This window comes from Thalia democratica, chromosome 2 (genome assembly GCF_965202585.1).
Source record: "Thalia democratica chromosome 2, ktThaDemo2.hap1.1, whole genome shotgun sequence".
NCBI classification, from domain to species: domain Eukaryota; kingdom Metazoa; phylum Chordata; class Thaliacea; order Salpida; family Salpidae; genus Thalia; species Thalia democratica.
In genome coordinates, this window is record NC_139166.1 from 33,686,111 (window position 1) to 33,705,920 (window position 19,810).

The following is a 19,810-nucleotide window of genomic DNA, read 5'->3' on the forward strand; positions in this document are numbered from 1 at the left end:
TTTGATTATGGAAACCATAGTCTAACATGGGCACCACACCGTCTCCTCCCCTTAGATTTCAATTTTTACGATCATGTACGTTCACATTTTTCCTGTTGCTCTTTTTACGAGAACAACCACGAAAAATGCAATATAAAAAGGGAGAAGTGGTAAAAATGTAGTTTAAAAAACATATATTTCCTCTTTAAATATATAAATAAGAATAAACATGAGTATAAAACACAAACTGTAAATCATACTATACTTTAATAATATCTCTAAATTTTCTTTGTATGTGCTTAAATTTATTTAAAAAATAGAAATAAAATATTTAGTACTTCTAGTTATAGCTCAATTATGATTGCTAATTCCCATAACTTTAATTGTTGTAAAAACTTAAGGAAATGTTAATATCTACGTAAAAAGAAATCATACCTTTTAATGTACAAATAGACTTTGAAGAAAACTTGACAAATATTTAATAAACTTTACATAAAAAACATTTTAATAAATATCTAATGAATTTTACATAAAAACAATTTAAAAGTAAAACTTAACTTATATAGTAAACTTGATAATGGATCAAGGGAAAAAGAAAAAAAATATACATTAGTCAAAAAAAATGCTATCAAATATACTGTACATACTTAAAAAAGTATTACTTATTTAGTGGACTCATCAGCTGTTTTTTTTTGTAAATAATAATATTGATAATCTAAAAAGTAAATAATTTTCAAATTATTAAAGATGTATAATATAACATTGTACCTCTGTAAAAAAAAACTCTATTCATCTAACTCATGAATTGATATAAGAATTAAGTTAAGTAAAATAAAAACTAAACAAACCTATTTTTAGCCACATAATCAATGGAGACAAAACAGTTACACTAAATCCCAAATTTGAAAACCAAAACCAAGCCATCTCTGCCCATACCCAATCAAACTACCATCAACCAGCCCATAAATAGATTAAAAATATACCAATACTAAAAATTTGTCTTAGTTTTTAAAAAATATAGAGAAAGTTAAGTTTGACTTATATCTGATTGATTTTTAAGTAAATAGTAATAGTTAAATAGTAATGGTAAATTGGTAATAGTTATATTTCAAAAAATTGATTTTATATTTTGACAGTAATTTTTTTTTACTTAGTTGCATTCCACCTTAGTTTTATATTTTAATTTATCATCAAGTTTATATTTTTGTATTTTTGCTGTCGCTATTTTGTATCGTACTTGACTGTTTCGTAATCAATTTAATAATTGTGGATTTTGAAAGTGAAAAATAATCCTCTAAGTAGCTTAATATAAAACTTAAAAAAAATCAAATATAAAATTACTAAATTATGGTAAATGAGTAACAGTTTTAGAGCCATGTATAATACATTTTCATTGTCGTTATTAATCTTTTTTCTGTGGTCCTCGTGCTTTTAAGCGTAATACAGCTTTTGAAGAAAAAATACCTTAAAAAAAAAAGAAACTTTATTTACAATTATACAGTTATTGTTAAAAATATAGAAGGACATGACCATTTTTCATTTAAATATATGAATAAAACTTTTATACATAAATTATTTATACATAGAATAAGTATGAGTAGAAGTTAATTTTTATTTTTTTTTACATAACTATGTTTTAGTATAATAAACAAACGCTATAAAAAACATAAAACCATGAGTAAAGTGTGTAGTTTATAGCAAAACTTTAAAAAAAAATTACAACATTACAGAGCGTATGTTATTTAATATTAATATTTTTTTCAATCTATTATAATTTTCTATAGATTTTTTTAATTAGAAATATTCTCATTTTATATAAAACATCGCTAAAAGTAAATACAGAGCTATACATACACCTACTCAAAACTGTTAATTCTTATTTCATGTAAATCAAAATATAAAAATAATGAATAAAATGTTAAGCTGGCTACAAGTAAAACATTTTCATTATACAAAAATACCTGCTTATTTTATATTTTAAGATTCACTACTATTTTAATATTAGATTATAATTCAATTAACAATTACAATACAATTACAAAATTCAATAAGTTATTGAAAAAAAAATTATACAGCGGCTTTTACAACAGTTGCATTGTCAGTATAATTGTCTTCATCACGGTTTGTCTTACCTGAAAAAAAACATATATATATTCAGTCTCATTTATAAATTACTTTGAAAAAATACTTAAAGAAACTCAAAACTGCTTTATAACTTATAAAAAAAACTAGACTACAACATTATTGTACATTTATATTTTTAAAAATCATTAAAAAACAGACATTGTTCAATTGTTTGTGCAGTTTGCTGATCATCAAATCCAGTGTTTACAAACGCATGGTAGTTTGAATTCTCCTTTAAACATGTTTACTTATTTCAAATTAAGGTTTGTTTGTAGTTCAAAAAGAATTATTTCACCAATAGTTTAAGATACATTTAAAAAAGAAGCTTAAATTTTTTTTAAGAGGGTAAAACAAAATAATTAATTTTTTTTTACTAATTAATGCTATCTTATTTTTGTTAATGATTAATATTTTTACCAGCTAGTTAAATTCTAATAACTTTTATATATTTATAAAATGTTTTTACTTAAAATAACAAACCTTATTGGAACAGTGAAGAACTTCTGAGAACAGAGCAATAATTATTAAAAGTGCAATCAGTTTCAGTGAATACAGAACAATGAAAATTGTTGCGTAGACATGAATCGATACATCCTTTTGATAAGAACTTAGTTAATGGCATAACAATACTTATTTTCACAAGCTTTTTAGTTAATAAAAACGACTAATAAATTAAACTACTTCGTATTTCTATTCTTTTACTTATTTTGAAAAGATTATATAAAAAGAAACTTTGGTCACAGAGTCTTACTTTTGTGCTTACTGCTTACATTAATTAAATGGCAATGAAAAGACGATACTTTAGAAAATTCTGTTTTATGGATAAATCGTTTTCACATGAAAAAACTTTAGTCTTACTCAAAAAAAAAATTATTCAGTAGTTTACAAACTATTACATTAATAAATATATAATAAAAACTATAAGATGTAACGTTATAAGGCGTTAAATCCTGGAGATCCTGATAAGCTAAGCTTATCGGAATGTATACCACAGATGTTCTTGTGCTAAAACTTTATTTCAACTAACGGCGTTTCACTGCTCTCAAATAAATTTAAGAACAGATCTACGGAGTCTATAAAATGTTAACACACATTAGAAAAAAAGAAGAAAAAAGCATGTATAATTATGTATAGTATTTATCTAGGTAGTAACTATAAATGGACTTTATGGTTTAAAAACAAAGTTTGGGATAAAAGCATAAAATTATAAAATTGTCTACAAAAAAAACAAATTTAATAAAAGTAGGCACTAACCTCAAAAAGCTCTAAGAATAGGCAGGTTTTAAAAATGAAAATTAAATTGAGTTGTGCAGAAATGTTACGTCATAATAATTTTAACAAATTGTTCAATAATTTATACAGCTTAAAAACATGAAGTATTAAACTTGCAAGTATATGTGAGTTTTGTGAAATAAATTAGTACATAAATAGACAGAGTTATTTAAAAGGCAAGATTTATCGAATATCTGTCCCCATAACCGACGATTCTACTTTAAATAACTCTGTCTATTTATGTACTAATTTATTTCACAAAACTCACATATACTTGCAAGTTTAATACTTCATGTTTTTAAGCTGTATAAATTATTGAACAATTTGTTAAAATTATTATGACGTAACATTTCTGCACAACTCAATTTAATTTTCATTTTTAAAACCTGCCTATTCTTAGAGCTTTTTGAGGTTAGTGCCTACTTTTATTAAATTTGTTTTTTTTGTAGACAATTTTATAATTTTATGCTTTTATCCCAAACTTTGTTTTTAAACCATAAAGTCCATTTATAGTTACTACCTAGATAAATACTATACATAATTATACATGCTTTTTTCTGCTTTTTTCTAATGTGTGTTAACATTTTATAGACTCCGTAGATCTGTTCTTAAATTTATTTGAGAGCAGTGAAACGCCGTTAGTTGAAATAAAGTTTTAGCACAAGAACATCTGTGGTAATAAAAACTATATAAATATTTTTAAAGTTTAATTATTCGACTGTCAAGAAGAGTTAATAATTTAATTTTGTGGTTAAGCTAAATTAAAATATTCAAATCGTCTGATTAAATTTTTTTTATAATTTTATTTATAGAAAATTAAGAGTAAGCATTTTTTTCGAATAAATCTTAAAATTACCATAACAATTAAAGTATAAACAGAAATAAAATTATAACATATAAAGATGAAGAGTAAAAATTTGATTCATTAAAAGGTATAAACTTCAGAGATTAAAACTTTATATATGAAAACAAATCAACAAACGAACGAAAAACTAAATTGTACCAAAACTTAGTTTAATACGTTGTTATAAGCTTTGACACCGTATTTTTTTAAACAGTCTTGTCAACTTTCAACATAAAATAGTTTTGATGGTAAACATTATATGACTTCCGATTGCCAGTAAGCTTATCAAAAATTTCAATTGCTTGAAACCCTTTGGCGCCAAAATCTCGTAATATTTTTATAGTTTTAAACTTGTTTTTTCTTATCAGATTGAAAAATATACAAGCATACATTCTTATTATAAATATTGTGCAAAAATCCAACATAAAGTGTCAGTTTAATTTGTTAAGGCCTTAGGAAACTGCAAGCAAAAGATCATGCTAAAAATCAACTAAAAAATTTATTTTTATAATTTGGACTTTAACCAAAAACCCCTTGAGAATAATTTTGTGATGGTCTAACGTTAGGTTTAATTTAAGTGTTAAAATAATATTCAGCCGCAAAAAAATAATTTTTCTAACTAAATGTGTTTCAAACTACGACGAAACAAACTCTACAAAAAACAATTAAACATAAACTAAGTCTGTTATCCATTGTTTTACAATTAATGTATTCAAATAAAAGTTTTTATAATATTGTTGGATCATACCCATAAACTTTGAATAAAAAAAATATTGACTCATGTAAATGTTATTATGTAGGATCACTTATGAAGACAGTAAGCTATGCTTTTTGATAAAGCTCTTAGTAATAGAACATATTATTAATAATTTCTTAAGTTATTCATATATATATATATATATATATATATATATATATATATATATATATATATATATATATATATTAAAGGTTTTATACAAAGTTCTGATCGATAGTGCTCGACAAATCAAATTGGAGCTTAATATTTATTTATTTAATTATATAAAAACTATAATTCAAACAGCTGTTTCACACATTGAAATGTAAAATTTCATGTGATCTTCAGTGAGTTGTAGTTTATTATAATAGTGAACAGAAATTTCGATTTTAGAATTTTTTATAGTAATTATGACGTAGTAATGGTACAGTTTATTGTACGATTAGTTGAATTTGAAATACGCTGTAAATGTTATTCTATGCTTTTTAGGAAAGTTTAAAAAGGTTATTTTGGAAAAATGTTTTAAGCTATTAGAAAAATTTTTTAGGCTATTGGGAAAAATGTTATAAAATGCTATAAAATACTCGTGTTTGCCGCTTCGATTTTATTTTGTTTTAATATTTAGTTGGTGTTAATTTAGTTAAAAAAGTACTTTTGATAATGGATGCATATGTTTTGTCTTTCGCTTTTCTTGTTTAGTGTTACGTTCTTATCTGATTTTTCGATTTCTATTTTTTCTAAGTTACAAAGTTTGCAGCCGAATTTAGTATTGAATTTTAATTTTTTCCTGTTTAATATTTCCCATTTAATTTTGTAGTCTGTATTGTTATCTTTTAAGTTCCATATGTAATTCGTTAGTTCTGTTGTGTGTCTTTTGTTAATATTGTTGAATGATGATTTGTGGTTTCTGTATCTTTGTTTAAAGGTATTTCCTGTCGACCTTATATACTGCTTTGTTGTTTTATTTGATGTTACTGTTGCTTTATAAATTATATTTGACACTAGGCATTCGTTATTTAAAGGGCAAGGTTCTTTACGGCAATTACAAAGTTTATCTTTTATGGTGCTTTTATCGTCTATATTGCTTTTGTTTAATATTTTGTTGTTGTGAGCTATTATTTTACTTCTGAAATTATTTGTGCAACTGTAAGATATTTTGATTGTGTTTCGGTTGAATATTTTATGGAATGGGTGGTTTTCGTCAAATGATGTAGTAATCAGGTTTAAGAATTGTTTGCCTATTTTTGAACTTATATTTAGACTGAATGGTGGGTTGAAATATATTATGTCTCTTTTTCTTTGTTTTTTATTTCTTTCTGGTAAAGTGGTCTTATCGTATTTTAAGGTGTTTTTATAATTGGCCGAATTTAATGCTTTTTGGTATTCATTTTTTACATTGTTGAAGGATTCTTCGTTATTAGATAGTTTTATTAGTCTTCTGTTTATTGTTTCATGTAGTTGTTTTAGTATTTGTCGGGGGTGGTTGGAGTTATAGTTTACGTATAAAATTGGTGAGTTTGGTTTGTTGTATGGTTGGTAACTTGAGTTTGATATGTTGAAGGATACATCTAAGAAGTCTGTTTGGAATAATCCGGATTCTATTGTTATTTTAAAGCCGTTTTGTTTGTATAATTTAAATAAATATTTAGCGGTGTTTTCGGCTGATCTCGGTGATTTGCTTCTTATTATCCCTAGCCCGTCATCTCTATATAATCCGAATTCATTATCTATAAAAATCTTACTTTTTTTGATTTCATTTAGTAAAAATAACCCTATTAAATCGCAGATTTCTGCCCCGTTAAATGATCCCATACTTACATTAAATAGTTGGTCTGAATTTGTTTTTTCCCAGGTTTGGCTTTTATGAGTTAAAATTGCTTTACAAGAGTGTATAATTAAATTCATTTCTTTGTCTGTTATTGGGTAATATTTTTCAGCGAATTCTAATGCTTTAATTGAATTATTTTTGGTTATACTAGGGTAAAATTTGGTGATGTCGAATTTTATGAATCTGTAGTTTTTGTTAAATTTAGAGTTTTTGAACCAGGTGATAACTTCGTCTGTATTTTTCCATTGGTTTAATTTAGATTGTTTTCGTATTATACAATTAATTTTATCTATTAAGTTTTTTGAGTATTTGGTGAAAGGTGATTTACTTGGGTTTATGAGTCTGTATTCAATTTTATTCGGGAAGTTTTCTTTGTGGTCTTTGATTGTAATAAATGCTTGTTTTTCTTCTAGTTTTGGTATCTTGCCTTCTACATTGTGTGTTTTTATTAGGTTATAGGTCTCTAAATAAACTATAGGTAAATAAACTATTCGTGTTTGCTGACAAATCAAATAACCTATATAAAGTAGACAAATGTATTTACGAAAAAATATTAAACGAAAAAATATGTGCCGAATATAAAATATCAAACAAAAACACAATAAATAAAATAAATGATGAGACCTATAACCTAATAAAAACACACAATGTAGAAGGCAAGATACCAAAACTAGAAGAAAAACAAGCATTTATTACAATCAAAGACCACAAAGAAAACTTCCCGAATAAAATTGAATACAGACTCATAAACCCAAGTAAATCACCTTTTACCAAATACTCAAAAAACTTAATAGATAAAATTAATTGTATAATACGAAAACAATCTAAATTAAAATAATGGAAAAATACAGACGAAGTTATCACCTGGTTCAAAAAATCTAAATTTAACAAAAACTACAGATTCATAAAATTCGACATCACCAAATTTTACCCTAGTATAACCAAAAATAATTTAATTAAAGCATTAGAATTCGCTGAAAAATATTACCCAATAACAGACAAAGAAATGAATTTAATTATACACTCTTGTAAAGCAATTTTAACTCATAAAAGCCAAACCTGGGAAAAAAAAAATTCAGACCAACTATTTAATGTAAGTATGGAATCATTTAACGGGCAGAAATCTGCGATTTAATAGGGTTATTTTTACTAAATGAAATCAAAAAAAGTTAGATTTTTATAGATAATGAATTCGGATTATATAGAGATGACGGGCTAGGGATAATAAGAAGCAAATCACCGAGATCAGCCGAAAACACCGCTAAATATTTATTTAAATTATTCAAACAAAACGGCTTTAAAATAACAATAGAATCCGGATTATTCCAAACAGACTTCTTAGATGTATCTTTCAACATATCAAACTCAAGTTACCAACCATACAACAAACCAAACTCACCAATTTTATACGTAAACTATAACTCCAACCACCCCCGACAAATACTAAAACAACTACCCGAAACAATAAACAGAAGACTAATAAAACTATCTAATAACGAAGAATCCTTCAACAATGTAAAAAATGAATACCAAAAAGCATTAAATTCGGCCAATTATAAAAACACTTTAAAATACGATAAGACCACTTTACCAGAAAGAAATAAAAAACAAAGAAAAAGAGACATAATATATTTCAACCCACCATTCAGTCTAAATATAAGTTCAAAAATAGGCAAACAATTCTTAAACCTGATTACTACATCATTTGACGAAAACCACCCATTCCATAAAATATTCAACCGAAACACAATCAAAATATCTTACAGTTGCACAAATAATTTCAGAAGTAAAATAATAGCTCACAACAACAAAATATTAAACAAAAGCAATATAGACGATAAAAGCACCATAAAAGATAAACTTTGTAATTGCCGTAAAGAACCTTGCCCTTTAAATAACGAATGCCTAGTGTCAAATATAATTTATAAAGCAACAGTAACATCAAATAAAACAACAAAGCAGTATATAGGGTCGACAGGAAATACCTTTAAACAAAGATACAGAAACCACAAATCATCATTCAACAATATTAACAAAAGACACACAACAGAACTAGCGAATTACATATGGAACTTAAAAGATAACAATACAGACTACAAAATTAAATGGGAAATATTAAACAGGAAAAAATTAAAATTCAATACTAAATTCGGCTGCAAACTTTGTAACTTAGAAAAAATAGAAATCGAAAAATCAGATAAGAACGTAACACTAAACAAGAAAAGCGAAAGACAAAACATATGCATCCATTATCAAAAGTACTTTTTTAACTAAATTAACACCAACTAAATATTAAAACAAAATAAAATCGAAGCGGCAAACACGAGTATTTTATAGCATTTTATAACATTTTTCCCAATAGCCTAAAAAATTTTTCTAATAGCTTAAAACATTTTTCCAAAATAACCTTTTTAAACTTTCCTAAAAAGCATAGAATAACATTTACAGCGTATTTCAAATTCAACTAATCGTACAATAAACTGTACCATTACTACGTCATAATTACTATAAAAAATTCTAAAATCGAAATTTCTGTTCACTATTATAATAAACTACAACTCACTGAAGATCACATGAAATTTTACATTTCAATGTGTGAAACAGCTGTTTGAATTATAGTTTTTATATAATTAAATAAATAAATATATATATATATATGTATATAAAATAAGGTTAATGTTCAAACTTATACACCTTCTACTGAGCCCACTTGAAGGGCTTTTAAATAATTTATTGAAATGGCGATGAAATTACATATGAAACATATGTACCAGAATTTTTAAAATCGCCATTTCAATATATATATGTATATATATAATAAGGTTATTGTCTAAACTTGAATACCTTCTACAGAGCCCACTTAAAGGACGTTTTTATAATTTATTGGAAAAGTACGATTTAAAAAATACTGGTACATATGTTTCATAATGCTCTAATCATCAGCCAGTTTAATTCAAAATAAAAAAGCACTGTACTAAACATTAGATGCAAAAGTTATGCAAAAAAACCGGTAGGACTTTTTATGTGTACTATTTTATGGGCACTATTTTATGTGTAGAATTGCTGCCTATAATTCTCAATCAATTCTGCCTATAATTTGATGTGATGTCATTAACATTATGTGTAGTATTTACATGTTGCTGCAATTAAGTTGCTGCAATTAAATGAAAAATAAAATACTGTCCAGGCCTTATATAAATATTATGGATAGTTTTTGTTGTTTTAAATTTATAAACAAACAAATAAAAAAACTTGAATACACATAAACCAATAGTTTGATTTATTTGTACATTTATGTAAATTATATTTTGTAAACTGAAAAAGTAGTGGCTAGACTTATTAAAAGATTATGGATAATTTTTTTTAAAGATTTAATAAAGAAAAAAAACTTGAATACACTTAAACCAATTGTTTGATATAAAATTATATTTATTTAATTTATGTTTTTTATATTAACAAAATCAATGGCTTGGCATATTATAAATATTTTGAACTTTTTATTTATTTAAGATTTTATAAACAAAATAAAAAATTAAAATTGAACACACATAAACCAAATGTTTGATTTATAGTTGTATATATGTAATTTATATTTAGTAAACTTATAAAAGTAGTGGTTTGCTCTTATGTGTACTATTTTATGGGCACTATTTTATGTGTAGAATTGCTTCAATCAATTATATTCAATGGGTTGTATTTAGATGTTGCTGCAACTATGTGAAAATTAAAATACTTTCTAAGCCTTATATAAATATTATTGATAGTTTTTGTAGTTTTAAATTTATAAACAAACAAATTAAAAAAAACTTGAATTCACATAAACAAATAGTTTGATTTATTTGTACATTTATTTAAATTGTATTTTGTAAACTAACAGAAGTAGTGGATAGACTTATTAAAAGATTATGGATAATTTTTTTATGTAATATTTAACAAATAAAAAAAGCTTGAACACATTTAAACCAATTGTTTGATTTAAAAGTAGACAGTATTTTATTTTTACTTAATTGCAGCAACATCTAAATACTACCCATAATTTAAATCAAATCACATAAGTTAATTGAAGCAATTCTACACATAAAAGAGTGCCAATAAAATAGTACACATAAGGCGAAACCACTACTTCTATAAGTTTACTAAATGTAAATTACATATATACAACTATAAATCAAACAATTGGTTTATGTGTGTTAAATTTTAATTTTGTTTATAAAATCTTAAGTAAAGAAATATTAATAATATTTATAATATGCCAAGCCATTACTTCTGGTAGTATAAAAATATAAATTACATAAACATACTTTTAAATCAAACAATTGGTTTAAGTGTAATCAAGCTTTTTTTTTTCTTTATTAAATCTTAAATAAAAAAATTATCCATAGTCTTTGAATAAGTCTAGCCACTACTTCTGTTAGTTTACAAAATACAATTTAAAAAATGTACAAATAAATCAAACTATTGGTTTATGTGTATTCAAGTTTTTTCATTTGTTTGTTTATAAATTTAAAACTACAAAAACTATCCATAATATTTATATAAGGCCTGGACTGTATTTTATTTTTATTTAATAACAGCAATATCTAAATACTACCCATAATTTAAATTAAATCATATAAAACTATGGGCATAATTGATTGAAGCAATTCTACACATAAAATAGTGCCCATAAAATAGTACACATAAGAGCAAACCAGTACTTTTATAAGTTTACTAAATATAAATTACATATATACAACTACAAGTCAAACAATTGGTTTATGTGTGTTCAATTTTAATTTTTTTATTTTGTTTATAAAGTCTTAAATAATTTTTTTTTCAAAATATTTGTAATATGCCAAGCCATTACTTCTGTTAATATAAAAAATATAAATTACATAAATATACTTTTAAATCAAACAATTGGTTTAAGTGTATTCAAGTTTTTTTTCTTTATTAAATCTTAAATGAAAAACACATCCATAATCTTTTAATAAGTCTAGCCTATACTTCTGTTAGTTTACAAAATAAAATTTAAATAAATGTACAAATAAATCAAACAATTGGTTTATGTGTATTCAAGTTTTTTAACTTGTTTGTTTATAAATTTAAAACAACAAAAACTATCCATAATATTTATATAAGGCCTGGACAGTATTTTATTTTTCATTTAATTGCAGCAACTTAATTGCAGCAACATGTAAATACTACACATAATGTTAATGACATCACATCAAATTATAGGCAGAATTGATTGCAGCAATTCTACACATAAAATAGTGCCCATAAAATACTACCCATAAAAAGTCCTACCCCAAAAAAACAAAAAAAACTATGACGTAATATTGTGCATTACAAAAATTTAGTACAAAAATCGATCTTCCATCTAACTAATCAAACAACTAAAATTCACAAAGACAACAGTTTAATGACTATGAAATACTTCAAAATTTATTGTATTTCAAGAGGAGCTTTTTCATATGTCGACAAGACGATATGATTTAGCTGCCTGATTGCCGTTCAGAGAACATTATTTACAAGGCAACAGTTAACTCTGACCTTGAAAAGAAGTTCTACATCGGCTTATGCTCCACTCAGTTCAGATTTCGATATGCTAACCATAAAAAATCTTTTAAAGGTGGTGTATACGAAAATGAGACTGAGCTTTCGAAGTATGTTTGCGGCCTAAAGCGCAAAAACGTTGATTTTAAATTAACTTAGGTGATAAAAAGAGCGCAGCCAATAGCAGAGGGTAATAATCCTGTGTGTAGGATGTGCCTCAAAGAATCAACAGCCGTTATGTATGTGTTAAAAAAGGAAGGTTGTTTAAATAAGAGGAGCAAATTCATATCATCTTGTCGACATATGAAAAAGCTCCTCTTAAAATACAATAAATCTGTTCTCCGTAGATCTGTTCTTAAATTTATTTGAGAGCAGTGAAACGCCGTTAGTTGAAATAAAATTTTAGCACAAGAACATCTGTGGTATTTATTCCGATAAGCTTAGCTTATCAGGATCTCCAGGATTTAACGCCTTTTAACGTTACATCTTATATATACTAATAGTTTTTTTTTTAAAGTTTTTCTTAATAGCGCTCGAAAAGTTAAGTTGGAGCTAAATATTTATTTGATTATATAACAAACAATAGATTTATACGACTGTTTCGTATATGAGATATATTAATCCATATATTCCTCAGTAAAGCTAGAGTTTATAAAAAATGTTTAACAAAAATTTAGAGTATTATGACATAGTAATAACGCAGGTTTTCGTGCAGCAAGTTTTTGTGCAAGTTTAACAGTTAAACTAAACGGAGGGTTGAAAAATATTATATTTCTTTTTTTTTTGTCTAACCGTTTAGTTTAACTGTAAGTTCTAAAATAGGCAAGCAATTTTTAAATTTAATTATCACATCCTTTGATGAAAACCATCCATATAAAAAACATTCAACCGCAACACAATCAAAATATCATACAGTTGTACAAGTAATTTTAGAAGCAAAATAATAGCACACAACAATAAAATTTTAAACAAAAACAATATAAATGATTAAGGTAACACAAAGGATAAACTTTGCAATTGCCACAAAGAAACTTATCCTTTAAACAAACAACGCCTAGTTTCTGACATAATCTGTAGAGCAACAGTAACATCCAATAAAGCAACCAAACAGTACTTGGAATCTACGGGAAATAGTTTCAAACAAAGAAATAGGAATCACAAATATTCATTAAACAACATTAACAAAAGACATACAACAGAACAGGCAAACTAAATTTGGAGTTTAAAAGATAACAACACAGACTATACAATTTAATGCTGAATACTAAGCAGGACAAAATCAAAATTTAATACTAAATTTGTCTGCAAACTTTGCAACTTAGAAAAAATCGAAATTGATAAATCAGACAAGACCATAACACCAAATAAGAAAAGCGAAAGACAAAATACATGCATTCATTACCAAAGTCATTTTTTTATCCAAATTTGAACTAACTAAATATTAAATCAAATTAAAATTATGCCGCGAACACGAGCAGTTTAAATAATTTTTCTTATACAGCCTTTCCAAACTTTTCAAAATGCACAAATTCTTAAACCAGTAACAAAACTAAAATCAGCATATTTTTCAAACTTAACTTGCTGCACAAAAGCATTTATTATTACTTCGTCATACTAGTTACAATTTTTTTAAATTTTAAACTTATGCTAAACATTTTTAATAAAATCTAGCCTTACTTAGGAATATATGGGTTAATATATCTCATATACGAAACGGTCGTGTAAATCTATTGTTTGTTATATAGTCAAACAAATGAATATATATATATACTATTCTCTAAGCAACCATAAGGCAAGCTTTACTAACAAATTAAAAAGACACAATACCGAATTATCGAACTATAATTTAAAATGGGAAATACTCTGCAGAACTAAAACAAAACCGAAAAACAACAAAACATGCCATTTATGTTGCTTAGAAAAGTACGAAATCGAAACAATAAAAAAAGATTTATCATTAAACAAAAGAAAAGAAAGGCAGCAACCCGATCTCCATAATCAAAGCATGTAATTTAAAAGAACAAAAACCACTAATTAATAACAAAAATAACTATAAAATAAAGCCAAAAACAAGAACAAACAAAGCAAAACATAAGTTAACTTGTACATAAGTTGTTTTTAAAATAAGTTAACTAAAATTATTTAATTTTATTTGAAACGTCATAATGTGTTTTTTGTGTGACTCTTTAAAAATTTTGCTATGTACTTTATTTTGTTCTGAAGATATGTATTAAACATTGAAACTGAGTAAACGATACGAAAACTAGTTGCTTTTTTTATTTTATAAATATATGTATATATGTTTACTTATTTACCGTACTGTACATACTACTTAATCGAAAAAACAAAATTAAATAAGTAATATATTTAACATGGTTATACTAATTTCATTTATTTAAAAACTTTTGTACAACAGATGTATTAGTTTTTTTTGTATAATAGTAAAAAATTATCCCTATTATTTCTTTGCAATAGATAAGTGCAAATAAAAAATTATTCCTGCTCGTAGGATAATGAGCTAAAGTAAGCTACAAAGCATAAATTAATAAAAATAAACCAACTCAACAAACCTTTTAACAAGACACACAAACTGAGAAAATCAAAACAAAATCACAAACTAGGATAAACAGTATTAACTATTATTCAATAAACAAAAACGTACGTGGTAAATTGTAAACAATGTTAAAAGAAAGCATCAACTAATTAATAACAAAATGAAAACGGTAAAAACAAGAAAAAAACCTATAAGACTACACCACATATATTTATATGATGCTCAAAAAAAAGTTGTAACAGAACAAAAAAATTTTAACTAATATTAATTTTGGCCATCATCAACAAAGTTGAGATGTTTTGCACCATCAACAATAAATAATTAGAAGTAATACAAGGAGCAGTTCTTAGTTTCAATGTTTTATGTTTTATTTAAAGGTTTGCTTATAATTTCTTTGTTTGATTTGTTCATATAATTAACAATTATGCCTTTTAAAGTGCAATATTTTAAGTAAGTTTTTTTTAAGCAGTAAAGTCGATATTTAAATAAAAATACCAAAAACTAAAAAAATAGTTATTACTATTTTTCGTGTGTAAATGCTCGAAGTTTTTAGTTTCTTGTTTTTGGCATTTTAATTTAAATATCGACTTTAGTGCTTCAAAAACAACTTACTTAAAATATGGCACTTTAAAATACATAATTCAAAATTATTAAAAAATTGAAAAGTAGATTTAAACAGTTGTTTTTATTAAAATTACAGTTTTTAAACGATGAATTTAATTAAAAATACTTAAAAAACGGAGTAACGAAAACCTAAAAGTTAAAACTTTAGAAAAATAAAAAGTATATTTATGGTTTTAAATAAAAAACGTTTTTTAAAAATTTAACACATGCTTTATTTAAAACTTCAATGGGTTTAGTAAAAAAAAACTGAAACGTTTTTTATTCATCAATTCATTAACCATAGTTTGCAGTTTAAGTCGTAAAATGTAATAACAATGAATAAAGAATTAAAACAAATTCATTCAATACTCATAACAACTAACAGATTCTTCTAGGTACACCTTGTAAAGATCTGGTACTCTGTAACGACGAGTTTGCGTGGTATTTAGGTTGGTTACATATAAAACTGGTGGCCCAATTTTAAACACTAGTATTAAAATGTTCAAGAAAACTTTGAAGATCAAGACAATGTATAACGCAGTAATCTAAAAAAAAATCTTCTACAAATATATTCAAACTAATTTTCATGTTAATTATTTTCTTCTAAGGAATAAATTTATTTTATCTTAAAACTTTAAGTCATTAGTTTTATTCATTAAAAAAAATTTAATTGGTCTTCCGTGATATTTATTAACTGAAAGCGAAGAAATTAAGTAAAGATTTAAAGTTTTTGTAATTAAACAGTACATATGTATTAAGATTGTTACAAAAACAATTATACTCCTTTCATATAATTTTAAATAAAGCTAAAATAATTTGATTAATGACTGAAACTTTACTGCTGCAATACATTTTACAAAAGTAAATGATAGTACTAATTAGGAAAAAAAAAACTTTTACTCGTAAGTTACATTTATACTTAAGAGACTAACACTTGAAAGTTTTTATTAACGGTTTTTACTCCTAACTTATGAACTGTTTTTATTTTAAGTTTTTGTATGAAAAAAGTCATTTTATATAAATAATATAAAATTAATATTTACTTAATAATATAGAACTTAATATAGTTACTAGTTTGTTTCCTTTTTATTAAAAAAATACTTACTTGTCTTTTAGTAATGATGTTTCTCCTTAATAGAAATCGAAGAGGTGCAACAACCAACTACAAAACACATATTAACTAGGTCAAATTAGCAAAAAAATTATTAAATATTTGTTTTTAAATTTTAGTTTTTGTTTAGAAAACACAAATTAACTTTTATTAGTACTTTTATTGAACATACAACATAAAAAGTTTTGATAAAAAAAGTTTGAGAAATAATTAAAAAAATCTTAAATTTAAAACATCTTCAAAATTTCTCTAATTAGAAAGCAATAAATATTTTTCTAATTTAAATAGTTAAATAATCAGTGCTCTAATTGTAATGACAGTTTCAACTACATGCTACTTTTAAAGGAAACTAAAACAGCTTTTTAGATGACACGACAGTTGAAACTAGATATTAAAATTAAAACTTAAAAAAAATCGAACTGTTTAAGTTACTGTATTTAAAGTATAGTAAGTCACAATAGTACAGAATCTACACTACTAGTAAAAAACTTAAAACTTTTTTTTTTTTCAATATTTGTTTTAGGTATTAAAATGACATAATTTTATTGATTGTATAAATAAGAAATTTCTAAGTTTAAAAAAAGTTAACTTTATATGTTGTGTTACTTGTTAGTTAGACTATAAATTTAAATATTTTTTTTAATTTGTGGTAATGATTTTGTTGTGATAGTAACTCATAAAATAATTATTTTTTTTGTAAAATAGTTTAATTTCTATACAAAACAAAAATTTTTTTTTTTTCTACTGGCTACAGTGTTTCTGCTCAAATCTAACTGATCAAAAATCAAATTTCCGTTTGTTTTAACTTTAATTAGTTTTAAAGTTTTACACTTTAATCAACCAGAAGTATTAATTGTTTTTGTTTTGGTACGTTGGGTTATTAGGTTAAGGTTTACATTTCAAATTCTAGATAAAGATGTGAATAAGCGATAGCAGTTTAAATGTTGTTACTGTACTGCTGTATTAGTACTGTTTCTCATTTCAATAGAAAAATTATACATACAATAAATGAAAAATGATTTAAAAACAGTACTACTGCAACCAGCCTGATTTTTTTGTTAGTTAGTAATTCATGTTGTTAATCAATTATAAAAATTTAGTGATATGATTTCGTTTTATAGTAAGTAACAGTTTAAGTAGAAAAAAAGACAATTATTTTTACACCGTGAAGTTTTTCATTTTATTTTTAATATAAAATTTATTATTCTCTTTATAAAAATAAAGAAAATATATTTAATGAACAGTGAAACTTTCCAAGCTAGAAATACTTCTTAATTTATGAACCGTACTGCGAAAAAAAAAAATTAACAATTTTAAAAGCTATACTACAAGAAAATTATAATTTGATAAACTATTTTCTTCCTTAATATTAAGTTTTACGACTTATTGTCAATACTAATACGTTAAGTAACAAAACGATATTATTACAACGTTGAAAATAAAAACAAATAAATAAATAGACATATATGATATAGTTTATTCTTATCTTGGACAAGACATCAAACTGTACCTGTGGTGTATTAGTTGATAACCAAAAGGTTTTTTGTACACTAAGTCCCTGGACCAACCTTTTTGAACACTTTCTTGTCGTTCAATAAATAATTAATTAAGCAATTGTTTTAAAAGTTATTTTTATTAGTAATGTAAAAGGTAAAGTTAGTTTCCTTTTTTCACAGTAAAAGAAGTTTAATTATGTAATTGTTAAATTATCAAAAATAGCACAATTAAATTCTTAAAGTAAGCCGATACCCAGTTCAGTATAACTATACTTTTATACTTACGTGTTTTTACTTTTTGTACATTTAAAAGTTAAGTTAGGTGTTTACTAAAAACAAGTTTAAGAAAAAGTGAGCAATAAAAACTTACATAAACAGAAAAAAACAGAGAATATGCTAAGGAATTGTGTTGCTTCCATATTAGAGAAAAAACTAATCCAAAAATCAAAAACCCAAATCCAATACAAAGTTTTGAAAACTGTAGATGTAGTAAAAAATGTAATTTAAATAATTGTCAAAAATATTATGTCTTATGTGCTAAACATTTACTACTTTAATTAAAAATTTTATAAGTAATATAATATTAAAAGCATAAAAATTTTACGAATTTAGCAATTGCTCTATCACAAAATTTCAATTATAATCATGTTTAAAAAAACAAAAAAACTTTTTCAAAATGTTATCGATTATTTACATAAACCATACAATAAATTAAAGTACATAAAATCCTAGCTCTAGAATTTAAACAAAAAAGTTGTAATTTTTTTTTATTGTAAAATAAACAATTAAGATTCAGAACAAACATTACTATACTATATTTTTCATTAAATTATAGATAAAGTTATATGAATTATTTTCCAAATTATTTATTAAAAATAAATTATTTAAGTTAAATTAAATGGGAACAAACAAAACAAGTTTCTTCAAAATGACTTTGAAAATTATAGAATATTAGTTTTGAAGGTTTATAAAAATAATTTAATTAGGATAAAAAATTTTGAAACATATAAATATAAATTATATATAAGATTATAGATTCTATATAAATTTATATGTAGTATAAACAACATTTTTTTGTTTTTTATTTAAAAATTATATAAACTTAAAAAAAAAAAACTAGAATTAAAAACGTGAAACAAACTAACACAAACTAAAATTATCAAGTTACCCCTCTTTGTAAGTTTTGCGTTTTTGTTTACTACTTTCATATCAAAAAACTTAAAATTATTATTTTTTAAACTCCTTTTTTTAAGCCAATGACTATTTAAAAACTAAAATTTTTAGAATTTACGTAAGTAGTAGAATGATATAGTTTAAAACTAATAGAAGAAAAAAGATTTTTGTAAAAAGACGAAAAAGAAAAGAAAAAAGCATCCTATATGCTAACTTTAATTGCTAATCTTATATTCTAATAAAAGGTAAGTACGTAAAAATTGAATTGCAAATTATTTGACTGTTATACAATCTTAATTTACTAAAGAACCATTGTTGCAATAAATGTAATTCAAAAAAAAAAGTAAAGTAGACTGTACTGTACGATGTAAATTAAAGTAAAGTACAACAATGTTTTTGTTATACACAAAAACATTTAATTTTGGATGATTGAAACTGAAAAAATGTAACTTTTTTGCATATTTACTTCTGGATAAAAATCGACTGTTATCAAAACTTTAAAAATATTTCAGTTGAAAAGCAATAGTTATAACCTAAGTGTTTTAAATA

At 24.3% G+C, this 19,810-nt stretch overlaps 1 protein-coding gene across 2 annotated transcripts; it reads right to left on the bottom strand.

Annotated features, from left to right (window-relative positions):
- Positions 1–1,650: 1,650 nt before the first annotated feature.
- On the bottom strand, positions 1,651–19,367 carry LOC145829847 (uncharacterized). Of its 2 annotated transcripts, XM_082937718.1 has the most exons (8): positions 19,234–19,367; positions 18,459–18,566; positions 18,103–18,171; positions 16,587–16,643; positions 15,865–16,026; positions 2,584–2,697; positions 2,263–2,335; positions 1,651–2,111 (listed from the first exon to the last, which is right to left on the bottom strand). In XM_082937718.1, exons 1-8 carry the CDS (start codon positions 19,294–19,296, stop codon positions 2,047–2,049), a joined length of 711 nt encoding a protein of 236 aa, XP_082793844.1. In that variant the 5' UTR covers positions 19,297–19,367; the 3' UTR covers positions 1,651–2,046. The 2 variants fall into 2 exon arrangements, with proteins under 2 accessions (XP_082793844.1, XP_082793845.1); XM_082937719.1 differs by lacking the exon at positions 18,103–18,171 and having other exon boundaries at positions 1,653–2,111.
- Between the last annotated feature and the right edge of the window lie 443 nt (positions 19,368–19,810).

What these genes read in the sequence shown, in the direction of transcription:
- LOC145829847 (XM_082937718.1), bottom strand. Translation starts at nt 19,296, where the DNA reads ATGAAAGTAGTAAACAAAAACGCAAAACTTACAAAGAGGGGTAACTTG. An exon ending in TATCAACTAATACACCACAG is followed by an intron (nt 16,644 to 18,102) that starts GTACAGTTTGAT and finishes TGTGTTTTGTAG; the next exon opens with TTGGTTGTTGCACCTCTTCG. An exon ending in ACATCATTACTAAAAGACAA is followed by an intron (nt 16,027 to 16,586) that starts GTAAGTATTTTT and finishes ATTTTTTTTTAG; the next exon opens with ATTACTGCGTTATACATTGT.